At 36.8% G+C, this 18,710-nt stretch overlaps 2 protein-coding genes across 3 annotated transcripts in view; one reads left to right on the forward strand and one right to left on the reverse strand.

Annotated features, from left to right (window-relative positions):
- RAB1A (RAB1A, member RAS oncogene family) overlaps positions 1-13,884 on the forward strand; it is a 27,221-nt gene extending 13,337 nt beyond the window's left edge. The window contains exons 2-6 of the mRNA XM_030877395.3: positions 983-1,055; positions 5,489-5,584; positions 10,262-10,357; positions 11,712-11,843; positions 12,100-13,884. Coding sequence (XP_030733255.1) covers positions 983-1,055; positions 5,489-5,584; positions 10,262-10,357; positions 11,712-11,843; positions 12,100-12,297 — 595 coding nt within the window. The 3' untranslated portion in view covers positions 12,298-13,884. The remainder of the gene's footprint in view (positions 1-982; positions 1,056-5,488; positions 5,585-10,261; positions 10,358-11,711; positions 11,844-12,099) is intronic.
- CEP68 (centrosomal protein 68) overlaps positions 13,729-18,710 on the reverse strand; it is a 24,510-nt gene continuing 19,528 nt past the window's right edge. For both annotated transcript variants that reach the window (XM_060309773.1, XM_060309772.1), the window contains 2 exons: positions 18,163-18,335; positions 13,729-17,225 (listed from right to left, as the gene is read on the reverse strand). In XM_060309773.1, coding sequence (XP_060165756.1) covers positions 17,202-17,225; positions 18,163-18,335 — 197 coding nt within the window. In that variant the 3' untranslated portion in view covers positions 13,729-17,201. The remainder of the gene's footprint in view (positions 17,226-18,162; positions 18,336-18,710) is intronic.

The raw sequence follows: 18,710 nt of genomic DNA on the forward strand, positions 1-18,710 counted from the left end.
TCTTCAGGTTCATGAAAAAATTCCTGGGAATGTTTTGTTTTGTTTTTTAACATCTTTATTGGAGTATAATTGCTTTACAATGGTGTGTTAGTTTCTGCTGTATAACAAAGTGAATCAGCTATACATATACATATATCCCCATATCTCCTCCCTCTTGCATCTCCCTCCCACCCTCCCTATCCCACCCCTCTAGGTGGACACAAAGCACCGAGCTGATCTCCCTGTGCTATGCGGCTGCTTCCCACTAGCTATCTATTTTACATTTGGTAGTGTATATATGTCCGTGCCTGGGAATGGTTTTTTGTTAGGTTTGGCAGCGGTAAATGTGCATAGACGTAGCCTAGCTTTCAGTGTTTTCCAAAGAATGCTTTAATACAAGCTTAGAATGTTGGGAAAGTTGTGCATTTACACAGCCTTTGATTTTACTGCATCTCCAGTTTAAGATATTTATAATACAGACTTTCAGAAGTTAAATGATCCATTTTAAAGGGAGAGAATTCCAGGTGGATGCTAGGGAAGGATCATAAAAGCCCTTCGTTGGAGGATTCTTATGAAATAATGACTTTAGATTGGAATTTGAAGGAGAGATACATTTCATTGGCAAGAACAATGAAAAGTTAACTCCTGGTATTCTAATATTGCAGAAGAGTGGGATTTTTCTAGCATAGGTCTTCGGCCCTCCAAGAATGCATATCACTTATGTTTCCTTTCATTCATTGCTTGGCAGTGGAAGTTCAGCTGATATTAGAGATCATGGGTGGCATTGCCTATCTTATTTTTACATAATTCTGTCATGTTCAGTGATTCATCAAAAGGGCTCCTGCTGTTTGTTGCAGTTTGGTCTTCTGTTAGGCCGTTCATGGGCTTTTCAGGAGCTGTAGTCTTCCTCGGTGAGCTGTTATTCTTGGCTATATTTTTGTTGCTGTAGAACTTAAAATACAATGTGCTTTTTATTAATGTGATTTTCTTTTTCTCTTTGCAGTGATTATTTATTCAAGTTACTTCTGATTGGCGACTCTGGAGTTGGAAAGTCTTGCCTCCTTCTTAGGTTTGCAGTAAGTTGAAATCAAAATGCTTTTAAAGAAATTAATGCTGTTTATGTTTTCTAGGGAGACAAAAGTTTAAACAGTTTTATTCAGAATATTAACTCTTCCAGAATTTATATATTATATATAAAGCCTCCAAGTGTACATCCCCAGTGATATCTAGACTCTTAAATAGAAGAAATGCTGTTGCTCTTCAAAGAAATTCAAGCAAAGTGTAGTTATAAAGTCAGAGTGTCTAATACTCTTCTTGGAGATCAGTGTTTCATTCCAACATAAGTAGTGAGGTAAGGGGAAAATAATAGGTCTGTGTTGAAAGTGACTTGATGGAAAACAAATCTTCAAGTAAAACTTCAGTAGAATAAAAAGAAAAAGCAGGGCCTGGTACAAAATTCTTTTGAAAATGGCATAGTGTTCTATATACTGAAATTTACAAACTGATAAGTAACTTTCAACCTAATAAATAAAATCTACAGTCTTATTCATAGTCTTATCAGCTGCCTTTAAATTTAGCATGTTTTCCTTCTCACTGTCTAGATCATTGGTTCTTAAGAGTATGGACCAGTAGGGATTATCAAGACCGTCTTGGGGTCCAGGAGATCAAAACTACTTTCCTAATAACACTAAACCATTAGTATTTACTAAGTAAATAATTACTTAGTACTAAGGCAAAAGACATTTGCCTTTTTTCACTCTATTGATCTTTGCTCTGATGATGCAAAAGCAGTGGTGGGTAAAACTGCCGGTGCCTTATTAGCACCATGTTGAAGTAGTGCTAAGCCCCAAATCATACTCACAGTCCTGGTGTTTACCTCTGTTCACTCACAGTGGGGAAAAACACCATTTTCATTTAAGAGTGTCTTTGATGAAACAGTAAAAATGATTAATTTTTTTCATATTTTTTTAAATTGAGGTATAGTTGATATACAATATTATATGTTTCAGGTGTACAACATAGTGATTCACAATTTTTAAAGGTTATATTCCATTTATAGTTACTATAAAATATTGGCTCTATTCCCTGTGTTGTACAGTATGTCCTTGTAGCTTTTTATTTTATATATAGTAGGTTGTACCTCTAAATCCCCTACCCCTATCTTGCTCCTCCCTCTTTTCCTCTCCCCAGTGGTAACCACCAGTTTGTTCTCTATGAACAAACTGTGAGTCTGTTTCTTTTTTGTTATAGTCATTAGTTTATTTTTTTAGATTCCACATATAAGTGATATCATACAGTACTTGTCATTGTCTGACTTATTTCAGTTACGATAATACCCTCCAAGTCCATCCATGTTGTTGCAAATGGCAAAATTTTATTGTTTTTTATGCCTGAGTAGTATTCCATTGTATGTATATGTATATGTATACACATTTATTCATTCAATCTGTTGATGGACACTTAGGTTGCTTCTAAAAATGATTAATTAATAAAATCTTGATCCTCGAGTATTCTTTTTTTAAATATTCTGTGAAGAAATGAGGAGTTTGCATAAAGTAGTTTTACTGAAGACTGGAGTATGTTGGTTGTCTCAAGGGAAAGAAAAGCACTTGTATAGTTGTTTCCATTTTGAGCTAAACTAGCTGCTTTTTTCATTGAACATTTTTTTTTTTTTTTTACTTGAAAGAACAACTAACAAACTATAATTATGTAGAATTGAGTATTGGGTACACATTTTATCAGATGAACAGACATTATCACTTCAAGGAAAATATCTAACAGCATTTGCTGTCTGTAATAAATTCAAGCTTTTCAAAGGAAAATTAGAATTTTAGAAAACTTAAAATTTACCACTGCAAGCTTGACAGCATCTCAAATACTTAATATGACTTTTCTGATGATATAAGTGATATTAATGAATCCCATATATATATATATATATGTATAAAACTTCACTATATATAATAGTTAAAAAATGAGACCATGGAAGTACCAGAATAAAACCTAGGTGGCTCTTTAATCTTGTGTGAAAGTATTTTCTAACACAGAAAAAAAATCAGGAAAGAAAAGATTGTTAAATTTGATTGCATTAAGATTAATGCTGAGCACATAAAAATGTTGGAAAACAAATGGTACTAGGAAAAAAATATATATGAGGAAGGGGTGATATTCTCAATATATAAAGCACACTTACACATTAATAATAAAAGGATGTTTGCCCTGATGGAAATATGAGCAAATACATGAGCGGGCAGTTCACAAAAGGAGAAATACAAATTGCCAATAAATATGAAAAAAAAGGTTCAATTTTATTTGTATTTAAAGGACTTTAAAATTAGATATTACTTAACTTTTATTAAATTGGCAAATATTAAAAATTAATTAAAATTAAGAATAATTCCTAGTATTAAATCAGCAATTCAAAAAAAAATCAGCAATTCTAGGTAGGTGGGAAGAAGCTGGCCTCTCTTGAGGAAAATGGCTATAGCCTGAGGTATTTTTGCTTCAAAGAAAATTCTTTGCAGGATGCCTATTGACCTAAGTCATAGGTTTTCATACTACCTACACAGTAGAATCACCTAGGATGCATTTTGAAAATACTGATTCTCACACCCCTGAAGTAGAGACAAGCTGCAAAAGGTGTGATAAATGTATAAGCTTTGGGAGTACAGAGGGAAGAATCTCTTAACTATTGGCTGAATAGTTGGGGAATGTTTGGACAGTCAGTATTGCCTGAGCTCAGAATTGAAAAATGAATAAAAATTGTCATGTGACCCAGGGACTGGGGAGTAGGGGGATAAAGCTTGGGAGTGGGGAGAAGGAGATACTGAGAATTTGGACAGTAGGAAGGGCATGTGCAGTGGTTCAGAGGCACGCAAGTGAGGGTCATTTAGGGGTTTATAAGAATTCTAACAGCATTTATAAGTATTTCTAACAAAGTAAGTGGCATGTACGAGTGCTGAATGAATGTTTATTGCATTCATTTTGTTCTCTATCCACTTTCTATAGTACCTGATGCTTATTAGACAAGTAAAAAATTTGAATTTAATGATGAACATTTTGTCAAATTGCAGTCAATGCTTCAAGAGTATCCTTTTATCCAGTGATTCTATGTATGCATTAATGTGAATATATGTGGAGGATAAGTCAGCATAGCTACCTCCAGCCACTTGGAACTCTTCTTTGATCACATTTTATTCTTTAGTGATCTTTGTTTCAGTCTCATGTACACATCAGGTTCAGCATTATCAAGACTTCCCCACACTGGCTTCATTTAATCCTTTTTCCCCTTCTCTTTGTTGGGAGTGCCACAAATGCAGATCCCAGATGTGTCATTTTCCCCTTATATACTTCAATATGTATTTCTAAGAACTGGACATTTTCCTATTAAATACATTTGTGGACTTAACAAAATAAATTTCCCTAGTTGTCTAAGAAGTGTGGTGTTATAGTTGGTTTGATTCACGATTCAAAACATGGTTCACACAGACTCATAGACATAAGACAGTTGTTGCCAAGGGGAGGGGAGGATGGGGTGGGATGGAGTGGGAGTTTGGGGTTAGCAAACGGAAACTATTATATATAGAATGGAAAAACAACAAGGTCCTACTGTATAGCACAGGGAACTATATTCAGTTTCCTGTGATAAACCATAATGGAGAAGAATAAAAAAAAGAATTTGTATATACGTATAATTGAATCACTTTGCTGAACAGCAGAAATTAACACATTGTAAATCAGCTATACTTCAATTTAAAAAAAAAGGTGTAATCTAAAAAGTTTAAAAGTTTATTGTTCACATAAAAACTTGTACACAAATGTTCACAGCAGCATTGTTCATAATAGCCAAAATGTAGAAACCACCCAAATGTCCACGAACTGATGAATGGATAAACAAAATGTGGTATATCCATACAGGGTACCATTTTTCAGCCATGAAAAGGAATGAAGCCATTAATTTTGGAATTAAATAGTGCTGATGGTTGCACGACCTTCTGAATATACTAAAAACCACTGACTTGTACATTTTAAAAGGGTGAATTTCATGTATGTGAGTTATATCTGTTTAAAAAAACTAAGAAATAAAATTGACTTGTAAAAAATTTCAGGAGAGTGACATGATCATAGCTTTGTGGTGAATAAGTGGATGGGGAGGAGCAAGAGTTCCACTGATTAGAAAATTAGAAAAATCTTTCATAATCATTGAAAATATAAAACCTTTCTCTGTGTGATGTATGTAAAGAATTTGCCAAGAGATGTTTGGAAAAATTAATAGCTATTGAAAAAAAAATGTTTTAAGAAGAAACCATTAAAAAAAAAAAAAACCATTGTTAAATAGCACTTTGTCTTCAGAACATGAACAGAGTGCAGGAGAGGATGGAGTGCCTGTTCTCAACATGTTATGCCTTATAAACTTTGTTTATCAGCTTTGTAGATAAAAATTAACTTTATATTTTCTTATTTACTCTATTGAACATTCATTTTAATTGTTAGCTTTCTTTCCCTTCAGGATGATACATATACAGAAAGCTATATCAGCACAATTGGTGTGGATTTCAAAATAAGAACTATAGAGTTAGATGGGAAAACCATCAAACTTCAAATAGTAAGTAATTTTTGGACTAGAAATTTTTGTGGAAATTATTTTGGTAAATTTAGAGTGTATTTGTTACTAATATGTTAACAAAATTAAAGTATCTTAAGAATCATTCATCTAATGACAGTGGTAGAATAAGAATTGTTTAGATTAAAAATGATATAAGATTACCTTCCTCATTGAATTTTCTATTCATAAAGCAGAGAAATACATGTTTTTAAGTCAAACTTGGTCCTAGTTCTTTTTCTTGTGCTTTTATCAGTGTGGTCTAAGGGGTCTAAGTTGAGGTTTACCTTGTCTTATAGCAGAAGTATATTGAGCAATTTTCGTGTTTTTTATTGTGCTGAATACTATGGAACATTCGAAGAAACCTAGGAGAGGTTCTTCATATGTGGTTTAGTTGAAGAGCATTTATTAGATAGTATGTACCAACTTTGTAGAAAAGTAGAATTTTATTGGAAGGGAACTTAGCTTTTCTTACATATTTTACAGCTCAGAAGATGGATGCTAAGAGATTCAGTGACTTGCCTACAGTTACTAGCAGAACCAAGTAACCCATAGCTCTCTGTTTTCAATATTTTGTGTCCCTGTGCCGTCCTCACTCCCTTATCCATCCTTATATCCTCAACCCTGAATTAGAAGTAGGCAGTTGTAGTAGAAACTTAATATGGGTCTGGCTACTACCAGTGTGGACATACCTATGGTCATAAAAAAAAACCTCTGGGTATCTTTTAGAGTTGGCTCTTAGTATGAGGTAACATAGAAAACAAGTGACTGTTCTTTATATAGAATTGATAACACCGTGAACTGGAAGGAGTTCTGAATTTGGAGTCAGAAAACTTGGATTTGTTGTCTTCATTCTGCTATTTATTAGAGTCATGGGTTTAACTTCAGTCTTTTTCCTGAGACTTAGTTTCTTACCTCTAAAATGAGTGTGATAATGCTTGATTTAGTAACTAATAAGGTAGTTTTGAGAACCAAATCTATAGCTCTGTGTATGTGTGTATGATAATATATGTGAAAGCCCTTTGTAAACTTTTAGGCAATATACAATTGTTACTGATGATACGACACACCCAGACGAGTGGATATTTGATAGGTTATTTTTTTTCTTTGTTCTCTCATGTGACTCTGATAAGGAAAAGAAAGGTACATTACAAAAGAATTGTGGATTTTGATACAAGTGACCAACACCCTTGATGTCCCAAATTAGGACTTGCAAGGATGTAGTTATCAGAGATACCTTGAAATACTTTCAACCAATGAACAGAGTATCTTCCATATTGATTTTTCCCCATTATATGTAGAGTGCCAGCTTGGCACCATAAAGAATATTTCAGAAAGAAGCACCCAAGCGTGTAACTACTGATGTGAAATGATTGTGTTATGTGTGATCATTGGTCTTCATAACATTTGGGTATGTATTTGTGAAACACTTATATATTGCTACTTCCTCTGGCTGGAAGGGATCTTATAGGTCACTCAGTCTTCTTTCATCTTCAGTAGGAATTTCCTTTCCCTATCTGGTGCCTTTTTTGAACATTTCTGAGAAGCTCACCATTTTTCAAAGCAGCTAGTTCCATTTATAAATAACCTCTTAGTTATTAATTCTTTATTTTGAGCCAAAGCCAGTTTCCTTTAACTTTTGTCTCTTACTACTCAGCCTTTTGTAGCTGCCTGATAGAGATTAATTTCTTTTCTATTGGCAGCCTGCCATTTAGATTGATCTTACCACACCTTCTACCTCTGAAGTCGGTCATTCCCTTCTGGAAGCATGTTTTCAGAACCTTTTACAATTCGGGTTTGGGTTGCTCTTACATTTTATCGTGTCATTTATTAAAATATGATTCCTAAAATCAAATACAAAGATATAATCCAGCCTGTGTGACTACATGGGGTAAATTCTCTATTGATTCGGACTCTGAATTTCTTTTTTTCCTCTCACACTTCAGGGACTCATGCCATTTTCTCACCATTGGCCCATTCAAGGACATAAAAAGAAAACCTGCGTTTACTACATTTGCTGCCTCAATAACCATTTTACCTACTAGTTTGGATCTTAAAGTTTTTGATTGTTTTTTTTGGTTTGATTTTAAGTCTTATATTTTGTGACTAGGGCATTAAAAATCTAAATGCAGGATTTTACTTTTAACCCTGTTACATTTCATCTTGCCTGGTTTGAATTACCCTTCCAAGTTTTCTGGATCTTTCAAAATGATTGCGTTTATCTATATTTTAATTATCTTTTCTGCTTTTCCTGTTCAAGTGTGCCATCTGAGTCTTTATCAGAGTTGGTGATTACAGAACATTCAGCAGTGCGGGGCACGTACAGAGTGTAGTCCCATACCATGAAAGGCCTCTTTCTGTGATGGTTTATTCAATTTCGAAACTTTATGGAAATGCATACGTTACACAGACATTCAGGTAGATTCAAGGTTGCAGGGATGAATGAAACACAGCCCCATAGGAGGAGATCCCATTTCAGTGGGAGAGACAAACATGGGAAAATCAGTTACCCTGTGATTATGAGGGGTAATGAGGATTATGTACATAAAGGGTGATCAATTACAGAGGAAGGTACTGTTAGGATATAGAGTCAGCAGAGTTTTCAAGTGGCAAGGAGACCTCAGAAGTTTTGCTCTTTGGATGCCATTGCTTAGTCAGCTACAATTCTTTGTTAACATTTATGCAGAAACATTTTCTTCCTGTTGCTGTGCTATCTTTGTGAAAGGGGTTGGTGGGCAGAGAAGAGAAGGGAACTAACATTTTATTGAGCAGCATCTATAATCAGGCGTTGTGCTAGGCATTTTACAAGCATTAGTTCATTTAAACTTTGCAATTCTACAAAGTGAGCGGTATCTGGGATTTATAGACGAAGAAACTGTTAGGTGACTCTCCCTAGAGTTAACTATCCAGGAAGCTAAAGATGTTTTGAAGTCACGTTGGCTTGGCTCCAGAGGTCATGCTTCTCCAAGGATATCCTGAAAGACTTGAGGCTCCTTACTGATACAGTAGATCTAGATAGTCTCCTGACTCTCATAGGCTAGTACTTTGGACGAAAAAGGTAATGAAGCTATGGTGGCTTTTGTTTGTTTGAAGTTAACAGTTGTTAACATACTACCTTATTTGCTTCATTATTACTTCTCCCCGCCCTCCCCCCTCAGTATGTTAAATTATAGATATGATACTTTACTCCAGAAATACTAATTATGCATCTCTATTTTACTATGTAGCCACCATTATTACATCTAACAAAACTGACACTAATGCCTTAATGTTATCTAATATCCAGTTTGCATTTAAATTTCCCCAAAATTAAAGCTTATTTTTAACAGCTCTAGGTTGGCTGGGTCTTAGAAAAGGAAGTGATTTCACTGAGTGCTCCTGAACTTTTTTTTTTTTTTTGGCCATCTAGGACTAGTGGGGATCAATGTCAAGTTCACAGATATATTCCAAAACTTTACAATTCCTTCCCACTAAAGGCTGTTGCATCTTAATCTCCACTCGTCTTAGGCTTTAAGTCCACTTTTTGTTTTTGTTTCCTTAATGGTAATCATTAAGTAACTCATTCTGTTATTTCCCCATCAATCAAGATGTTATCTTTTACCGGTATTTTTTAGTGGGGCAGGTATCTTTTCTAAACAATTTTTTTTAAGAAAAGGACATTGTCTAGGAGCAATTTAAACAAAATTCTCATTGCCCTGGTTAAAATTGTGGCTTTAAAAATCTGTTTCTTGATTTTTTTTTTTTTTTGGCTGCATTGGGTCTTCATTGCTGCGCGCGGGCTCTCTCTAGTTGTTGCGAGCGGAGGCTACTCTTCGTTGAGGTGCGGTGGCTTCTCTTACTGCGGAGCACGGGCTCTAGGTGCACGGGCTCAGTAGTTGTGGCACACGGGCTCAGTAGTTGTGGCGCACAGGCTTAGTTGCTCTGTGGCATATGGGATCTTCCTGGACCAGGACTCGAATCTGTGTCCCCTGCATTGGCAGGTGGATTCTTAACCACTGTGCCACCAGGGAGTCCCTTGGTATTTTTAATAGTTTTTTTTTAACCCAGAACTTTAATGTAGCAATGTTATTTGTTTCCAGTGTTGGAGCCTGAATGAAGTGTGGTAAAGTGCTCTTAAAATGAATTTTATAAAAGTATTTGGAATCATGTTACCTACATTGTTTTCCCTGGGATTAAAATAATTGTTCCAGAGATGGCTAAAGTGCTGTCTTGACGGGTGGTTATCTGCATTAGGTCCTGTCAGCGCTTTCCATGATGATAAATTGTGCTAGCAAGTAATTCTGTCTTATGTGTGAGAGTTGTACTGTGTTACAGGGGTGTTAGTAGACCAGTAGCTTTCCTAAAACCAAGTCAGCCTGTCTTTGCATTCATACTAGCCTGGCACAATGCTAAAGGCTGTAGAGAATATGAAAAGTATGACAGTTTCTGATCTCAAAGAGCTTATAATTATAGTATTGGTAGCATTACTGCAAGCTAAATTAGATACTACCTTCTTTTCTGAACCTTCGGGTATTTGGCAGTTACCCTGCAATTTAGTAGTGTGAGCACAGAGAGCTAATGTTTCTATATCAAATCCTGGTAATCCACAACTATGTAAACTAAACTGTTCTCCCTCCTCCCTCCTTTTCCCCAACTCTGTTTTAATGGAATTGTTTGGATTTCTTGATTGTTTTATAACAGTGGGACACAGCAGGCCAAGAAAGATTTAGAACAATCACCTCCAGTTATTACAGAGGAGCCCATGGCATCATAGTTGTGTATGATGTTACAGATCAGGTAAGCTCCAGGAAAAATTGTGTTATACTGACAAAGTAGTAAGCTACTATTTGATAAATAGCAGACTATTTTACTTTACATATAAGCCATTAGTATCATTTATATGGCAGAAAACTTTGTCCACCCCTAAGGAAGTGAATGACATAAAAAACGTTTTAAACCAATGTTATCTTTTAAGGACAGGTACATTGTTATTTTTCTCCCCTACATCATTTGAACACCTAATGAATGGGTCAACCAAAATTTCCTAATATTTTCCTTTAGTAAATAGGAAATTTAGTAATTGGTTTTACATTTGCTTTCAAGGGACCCAGGTTCTATTTATTATCAACTAAATAACTGATCATTTTGTCAAGAGTGTGTAGGGACTGGGATTGTTTGGCTTATACTGTGTTTTTGGTGCCAAGTGTTAACAGGAATTTGCCTGGTAATTAGACCTGTCGGAATTGCCAAAAGTAAGATTAGAGGCTTCTGCCTGTGGAGTATGTGGTTCAGAAATAGGATGAGCTTTGAGGAAGATTTTAAGAGGAGAGTGAGTAGCTAAAGGTGAGCTGTTGAAAGAAGGTAGGGGGATGTGGAGGTAGTGTGAAGAATGTGATCTGAGGGCCATAATTGTTCTTTTGATCAGAAAGTTAGAAAATTTCAGGGTCCTTTTATTTTGCCCATCAAAGAAAAGAATGAAAGATGAACTTTGAAAATTAGAATATATAATGCTTGTAGGAGATGTTAAATCTCACCTCAACTATGAAATCATAGCTAATTAGGAGACAGCTAGAATTACAGACTAGATTCAGCACCATTAGGAGTATTGGGTGAGTGATAGCAACATGAGGAAAAAAATGTTGCTAGTTTTAAAAATCTCAAGTAATGACTTGTAATATTTAAAAATGGAAAATTTCCTCCCTTAAATATGACTATGGAAAAAACAAGCATCTTTACTTTGGACCCGTTTATTTAATGATTTTTGACAACTCTGGTAGTTCACATTTAGTAGGCTTATTCATAAACCAAAATTTTGTCACGTTTCAAAAACCAGGTTTTGTAGTGCATATAAATGGCATACTCCAAAACAATTCGATTTGCCTGAGCTGTAGTTTAATGCTGAGCTGTATTTCCCTCTCAGATAAGGCATTTTCATCCTCAAGCCTTAAAATTCTGTTTTCTTATTCATGTACGTATGTATCATTTTAATATGTCAGTTCACTTCTTTCCCAGCATTAAGAGTTCTTTTTTTGTAGCTAGATTGTCTCACTAGCTCGTCTTAGGTCAGGAGAGATGCGTCTGTTTATCACTTGCTTCATTAGAACAGTTGTGTCCAGAACTATATTATTCTTTAAAATGTCTATCTTTTTAGGAGTCCTTCAATAATGTTAAACAGTGGCTGCAGGAAATAGACCGTTATGCCAGTGAAAACGTCAACAAGTTGTTGGTAGGGAACAAATGTGATCTGACCACAAAGAAAGTAGTAGACTACACAACAGCAAAGGTATGTTTAAAGTTTGATTTTCAAACTGAATTGGAAGGTGCTGAATTTGAATTATATATGGGTATGGAGTCACACAAGGGCCGCAACCGCCTTAGCTTTTAAAAATACATGCGCCAGAATACTTGGACAGTAATAATTTGTGCAGTGTCTACTTGGATTCAGTAAACTTAGTCCTTCATCAATCCCCATTTCAGATGATGAAATGCACTAAGTGAAAAAGATTTTTCAATTAATTGTGCCTTATATATTCTCTTAGGAATTTGCTGATTCCCTTGGAATTCCATTTTTGGAAACCAGTGCTAAGAATGCAACGAATGTAGAACAGTCTTTCATGACAATGGCAGCTGAGATTAAAAAGCGAATGGGTCCTGGAGCAACAGCTGGTGGTGCAGAGAAGTCCAATGTTAAAATTCAGAGCACTCCGGTCAAGCAGTCAGGTGGAGGTTGCTGCTAAAATTTGCCTCCATCCTTTTCTCACAGCAATGAATTTGCAATCTGAACCCAAGTGAAAAAAACAAAATTGCCTGAATTGTACTGTATGTAGCTGCACTACAACAGATTCTTACCGTCTCCACAAAGGTCAGAGATTGTAAATGGTCAATACTGACTTTTTTTTTATTCCCTTGACTCAAGACAGCTAACTTCATTTTCAGAACTGTTTTAAACCTTTGTGTGCTGGTTTATAAAATAATGTGTGTAATCCTTGTTGCTTTCCTGATACCAGACTGTTTCCCGTGGTTGGTTAGAATATATTTTGTTTTGATGTTTATATTGGCATGTTTAGATGTCAGGTTTAGTCTTCTGAAGATGAAGTTCAGCCATTTTGTATCAAACAGCACAACCAGTGTCTGTCACTTTCCATGCATAAAGTTTAGTGAGATGTTATATGTAAGATCTGATTTGCTAGTTCTTCCTCGTAGAGTTATAAACGGAAAGATTACACTATCTGATTAATAGTTTCTTCATACTCTGCATATAATTTGTGGCTGCAGAATATTGTAATTTGTTGCACACTATGTAACAAAACAACTGAAGATATGTTTAATAAATATTGTACTTATTGGAAGTAATATCAAATGTATGGTGATAAGTATTGTTTTAATTCTTATGGCTAAAGGGAAATAGAGCCTTGCATTATACTCAAAACAGCCATTTGTGTGTGCAACCAGGGCATTGTAGACCTATCTTAGAGCAGCATCCAATATGCTTTCCAGATAATATAACTAATAAATGACCTAGGGAGGCTTCCGTGCTGCATAGGGATTTAACCAAGTTTAGTGGTTCAGGGAGATGTATGCTATCTAGCCTGTTATCTCTGATCCTTCTCTAAAACCATTTGAAATGGCTTCATTGATCAGCATTTTAATTCTGTGGTAGAGGTGGAAAGCAGCACACCTTTCCTAAGTGGCAGATGATTAGACTAACGTGTGCTAATATTGTTTCTTCCATGCTTGGAGTCAGATGTCAGCTCTCTTATCCTCCACAGCTGTGTAGGTTGGAGGAGAGTTAAAGCATTGAAGTAGAAATTTACTCTTTGCCCTAATTTTAGAAATCATTATCTCTTAAAATTAGCTGAGAACAGGAATGCTGGGTGGGAATGATAAATGAGAGAAATATATTTATTTCAGTCGAATTTTGCACACGTGAAAATTTTGTTAACCAGGACCTTAAAGATCCTAGGGTTGGTTTTTATTGTGGGGAACAAAAATCTTTTGCTAGTAACACTGGCATTTTAAGGTGATAGAAGTCAAAGAAAGATTGTTTCCTTGGGGTTGAACTAGCAGCCAAAACATTCTTTACTTGGGGGCTTGGGATGTGGCTGTTGGCAACGCATTTCATGGTGGGGTCTTTAATTCAATGGTAAAATTTAAGCTAAAACAAGCCAAAAATTATAGGTTTCTTTATTTTCACTAAACAGGCAATTGAAATACACGGTACAAAAATAAGTGGTAAGATTATTGTAAAATGAAATGGACAGAATAAATATTCAATTTAATTTTCCATCTATGAGAATTTCACAATAAAATCACAGTTTACTTTGTATTATAGATGTGCTTGTTGGATCTATTCATCCTCACATAAGGCAACTGAAAAATTCCTCAAGTTACCAGTAGTTATTTGGGTGAAGATTTTTTTTTAATGCTTCAGAAGGTTTGTTTTTTTGCCTTATCAATACAGTATACAGGGGGAAAGAATTCAGAAACTGTGTTTTAAAGTAGATGATACAAATGTCAGAAGTGTGATGCAGTTCAGTTTTATACAGCAAGTTGTTCAAACTGTCAGCTTATTCTTGGTGAGTTAGCAAAAACATTACATGAATTTGAGATGTAAGCATATTTACATACTTACTTAGTTTGGAAAATTCTAGTGTTCTTTTTCCTCCATGGCAGTCCAGACTGGGGCTTACTGTCAGATATTTCAGCATGCTTCACTACTTGGCTATTTTAAATTTGCCAATAAATGCAGTTTGGGGGGGAGAAATTCCCATTCCTACCCCCATTTTCAGGCACAAATATTTCAAGCTACTATGGGCTTTTAATAATCCGTTCAACTCAGTAAAGGGAATTATTGCTTGCCATATTTTAAATAGTATAAGTGGCTGCCATGAATTAGCTTACATAAGTGAAGAGCATTCTAAACCTAAGCAGTCACAGTCTCTGGGAATCCTTACAGAATGATGATAGCCATTCTGGTATGAGCAGTAACTTCCTGTTCTTTGACCTTGGACCAAAATTTCCTTTGGCATGTATGTCGCCATTGCAGCATATTTTTCATCGGCCCTTCTTTATGTTCCCATTTAAGCTTCAAAACAGCCCTGTATTGACACTGTCTCCTATTTGCAGATGAGCTTAGCCATGGAGCTTCAACAAGAACCCAGGTTTTGAAACTGCCAATCCAGCTCCTAGTACTGCCACTTCCCTGTGGACTTAAGTTCTACTAATTTAAGGGGACTACTAGGAAATTATAATACAGGTAAACTTGGGATTTTGGAACTACATGATATGTCACTGTAAGGCACTGCTGTCCTTAAGGTAATATGTACCACAGTGCACTGGCTAGCCAGGCCACTTGAATCTAACCTGGCTGTATTTGCTCATGGAATGCTGCTGGCAGCGTCTTCCTAGTCAGAAACAATTTCAGCTTGAGTTGTAAGGGAGGTCTTAAACAAACTTCTTATAGCACTGCCGAAGACATCATTAACAGCTGTGTTGATACTCTTCAGTGGCATTCACAACTAGGTCCAGAGTAGGCACCCTTCAGTCACACCTTACTTCAAAGGAGGTGAACAAAAATATCTTAGATCATCTCTAGGTAAAAGCAGTACTTTGTTGGGAAACAGGGTACTCCGAAATAAAATATTCTGTGAAAATTCCTGTCAGCTGAAGCTGATTATAATTATTAGGTTGAATGGTAGAATGGCATGTTCAGCATTCAACTGCTATAAAATACCATCAGCCAGTTAGTTTCTCTAGGGTTGTCATCTTCAATTTTTTTGCTGACTAGTAAGACTTATTTTCATGCCGATCAAATGTTAGTAAATAAATGGTTTAACTCCCAAGGGCTGTCTTGTAACACACTCATTGGAAAGGCATGTACCAATTTATAGCCACAGAGAGAAGGTGAAATATATCAATTTAAGAACACAGGCCATTAGATAGGCCTTTTTAACCAATTCTAGGCTTTTAAAATACTTTACATATATAATGATCTGCTAGGAAGGTGTTTTGTCTTTTTAAAATCTCACTATGTGTGGAACCAAGATTAAAATAGAGATGGCAGAATCATAATACACAGTTTAGTTCTGATCATGCCCTTAAGCATTATGACAAATCATACCAGAGTAACAGAGGCACTTGAAATACTGCATTTTATATAGCTACTATTGAATTATATAGTTTTACTTCATAGTTAATCTTTAAATATTAGAACTTATAGCTCATTTTCCAGCATAAAGTCTGAGAAATTTTGAAGCAGAAAAGTCACTTTCATAGGATTTTAGTTCACACCTAGGTGGACGAGATGGTGTTAAGATTATGTGGCTCAGCCCCCAAAACTAAAGTCCACAACTTCTCTTAAAGAGGCTAATTTTGTATTAAATGTTTTATTCTGAGGGGACATCAGAAGTCTGCTCTACGAGAATAACTTCTAATGTTACCTTCTGGGTTCAGATGACTTGTTCATTGCTTTATAAACTTAAAAGATCTTCCTTTCTTAAGCACCCTCCTCAAATGAGAATCTGCAGTTTGAAAAAAAGATCTGTAAGTGTTTATCTCACATATTTAAGTGTGAAGAACCTTTCCTCAAGTCTTAGCCCACGGTAACACTAAAAGTAAACGGGGAAAGTGCTTTCCTCCTTCTATGTTCATTCACAGCCCAATAAAACTTTTTTTTAAGTGCTTTTTTATTTTTGCAGAATCTGTGGTTACCAGCAGTAGCTGATCATTTTGCTTTAAAAAGCCATAGAATTGGCTTTAAATGGCTGATCCATAGATTTTTTTTTTTTCTTTCTCTACAAGATACTTACTTACATGTCAACTCCCAAAGCAACGAAGAATTACTTTTTTCCCCTCACTATCGACAGCCTTAGCTTCTGTAGTTAACCAGGCTGTGTGATGCTATCCATGCCCTTCTCTGACCCTGGACTACTCTTATAAGGGAGAGCAGGAATGGAGGAAGACTCCTCCTGGAGGTACCCTTAAAGCGGATAATTAGTCCGTAGTCCTGCTGAAGCTCAATGGCAGTTCCCCAAGTCCCTAACACATTCTCCTTTAAGATGTTAGGCAGGCAGATGGAGCCCTGAGCACTTAGGATGATAAAAGATATCCTAACAGCAGCCCAAAATAACTGACAGAGGTTCTATTTGTTCAGAACCTTCTATTAATTGGAAGAGTTAAAAGTCTCTTCAAAGAGGAGGGATTTATAAGCCTATGCTTCATTTTATGAAAAGACCCAAGTTCCTGGTCCACCAGTCTCTTGGATCCTCTTGTATGCCTGAGAATACCAAGTATCGGGTACCTGCTTTCTCATACCTTCTTTAAATGATCTCAGCAGGTGGACTAGTTTAGGAGCGCTCTCTCCTCTTTTTAAATGGACAGAGGAAAGACCTGTAAGCCTTATTTGCATTATTTTATCAACAACTGCAAAGCTACATGCTCTTTGTAGAGAAGCACCAAAGGAAAACCTTAATTTGGAAGGATTCATTTTAAATAAAAATAGTTAACTCAACAGCCCTTACTTCAGGGAAGAGAAAGGCATTTTAAAGCTAGTACATGAAAGTTTCCCCCTTGATTTCAGTACTGAATGGCTCTCAACAAGGACTTCTGAAAGTTTCCCAATAGCCAGATTTGGGCTAACAGATTACATCTCTTCCTGAGAAGATGCCTGAAAAAGAAAGAGAAGTATCTGTTACAGGCAGAATGCTGCAGAGGAAGAAATGACAGGGCAGTCACCTGCATTCATTTTAGAATTAAAATGACTACTGCTCAGATTTGAGGCAAATAAAGGGACTCCCCTGCTCTTGATATACCTGGATTTATCCTTTACCTTCTTTTTGTCTACAGTGAATTCTCACCCAGAAAATCTATGAGTTAAATGCCAGATTTTGGCTGTAGGACAGGAAGTTTCAGAGAAAGTATGCTCCAGTTGTGGAATCATCATGTTGGGCAGCGGCCACCCCACAGCCAGCAGTGATCCCTCTGTTCTCTTGGCCTCCCTTCCCTATGACTCCTGCTTGACTTTTCCAGAGATACGAAGTTGTACTGTTAAGTCTCCAAGGCATGGAACTCCCATCTTATCCCCCTAGCCTTTTTTGGAAGGGAGCCTTTTCAGGAAAAGGAGGTATGGAGAGGGGTCAGCAATTCTGGATCCTGTGGGTACTTGGTGCTGTTAAGAGTTGCTTAGAGATGGGGCACCAAATGCGTTGGGTGAGAAGAGTCTGCAGAACAGAGGCAGCTTGTACTGGACAAGTGTACATGTGCAGACATAAAAAAGTGGGTACAGGTAAATTTTGCAGTTGTTCTCGTGGGGGGTGGGGGCAGTGTCGGGTCTGCATAGACACCGGAAGCTAGAGCACCCTAGTCCTCAGCAGGTGCAGGGCTGAAACTGAGTAATGGGAAGCACCACAGCGAGCTTTCATCATCACTGGAAGACACCCCCCCAGCATCTCCCTTTTTCAGTTTCAGGGGCTTCTCCCAGCCTCTTATTTGTTTCATCAGCTCTTAGCTCGACAAGCTTCTAAGAAACAGCCAACTGTTACAGCAGGAGCTCTGTACCCTAATTGGGCACAAGGACAGATGTTCTCTTGGGTTGCTCTACTTACCAGGCTAATCCCCTTCACACTGGCGTTCCTGTGTGCCATTGGTGTGTTCTCGGGGATGAGGGTGCAGCCAGCCAGGGTGTCCAGAGAGGCTAAGATAGTGTCATACAGGTGATCTGCATGGCTCTCCAGCTCGCTGGGCTGCCTGGAGATCCTCCCGAGGATGTCCTTTAACACTAACAAATGAGGTTTAAAGCAGTCAGGCCAAAGAGGCAATGCAAGTGTGTTTTCAAAAGAACATATAAGGGTGTAGCACTTTATACAAGACAGGAACATGGCAATCGTTTCACAATGTCCACTTTTTTTTTTGACAGTGACTCTCCAGGGACTGTATTGCACTGTAGGACCTATGCTGTTAACTTCTGATTAAAGCTGAGAGAATTATTTCACTGGCTCCACTTTGGAGTTAACGTAATCCACAAAAAGGCACAGAGACATAGGTGTCTGGTGACAGGAATTATCTGACTTTTAGAGATAAGACCCAGGGCACACACCCAGATCCTGTGGGGCAGAAGTCTGAAATGAACCAAAACATGCCAAGATTAGGACTC

This window comes from Globicephala melas, chromosome 12, assembly GCF_963455315.2.
Source record: "Globicephala melas chromosome 12, mGloMel1.2, whole genome shotgun sequence".
Taxonomy (NCBI): Eukaryota; Metazoa; Chordata; class Mammalia; order Artiodactyla; family Delphinidae; genus Globicephala; species Globicephala melas.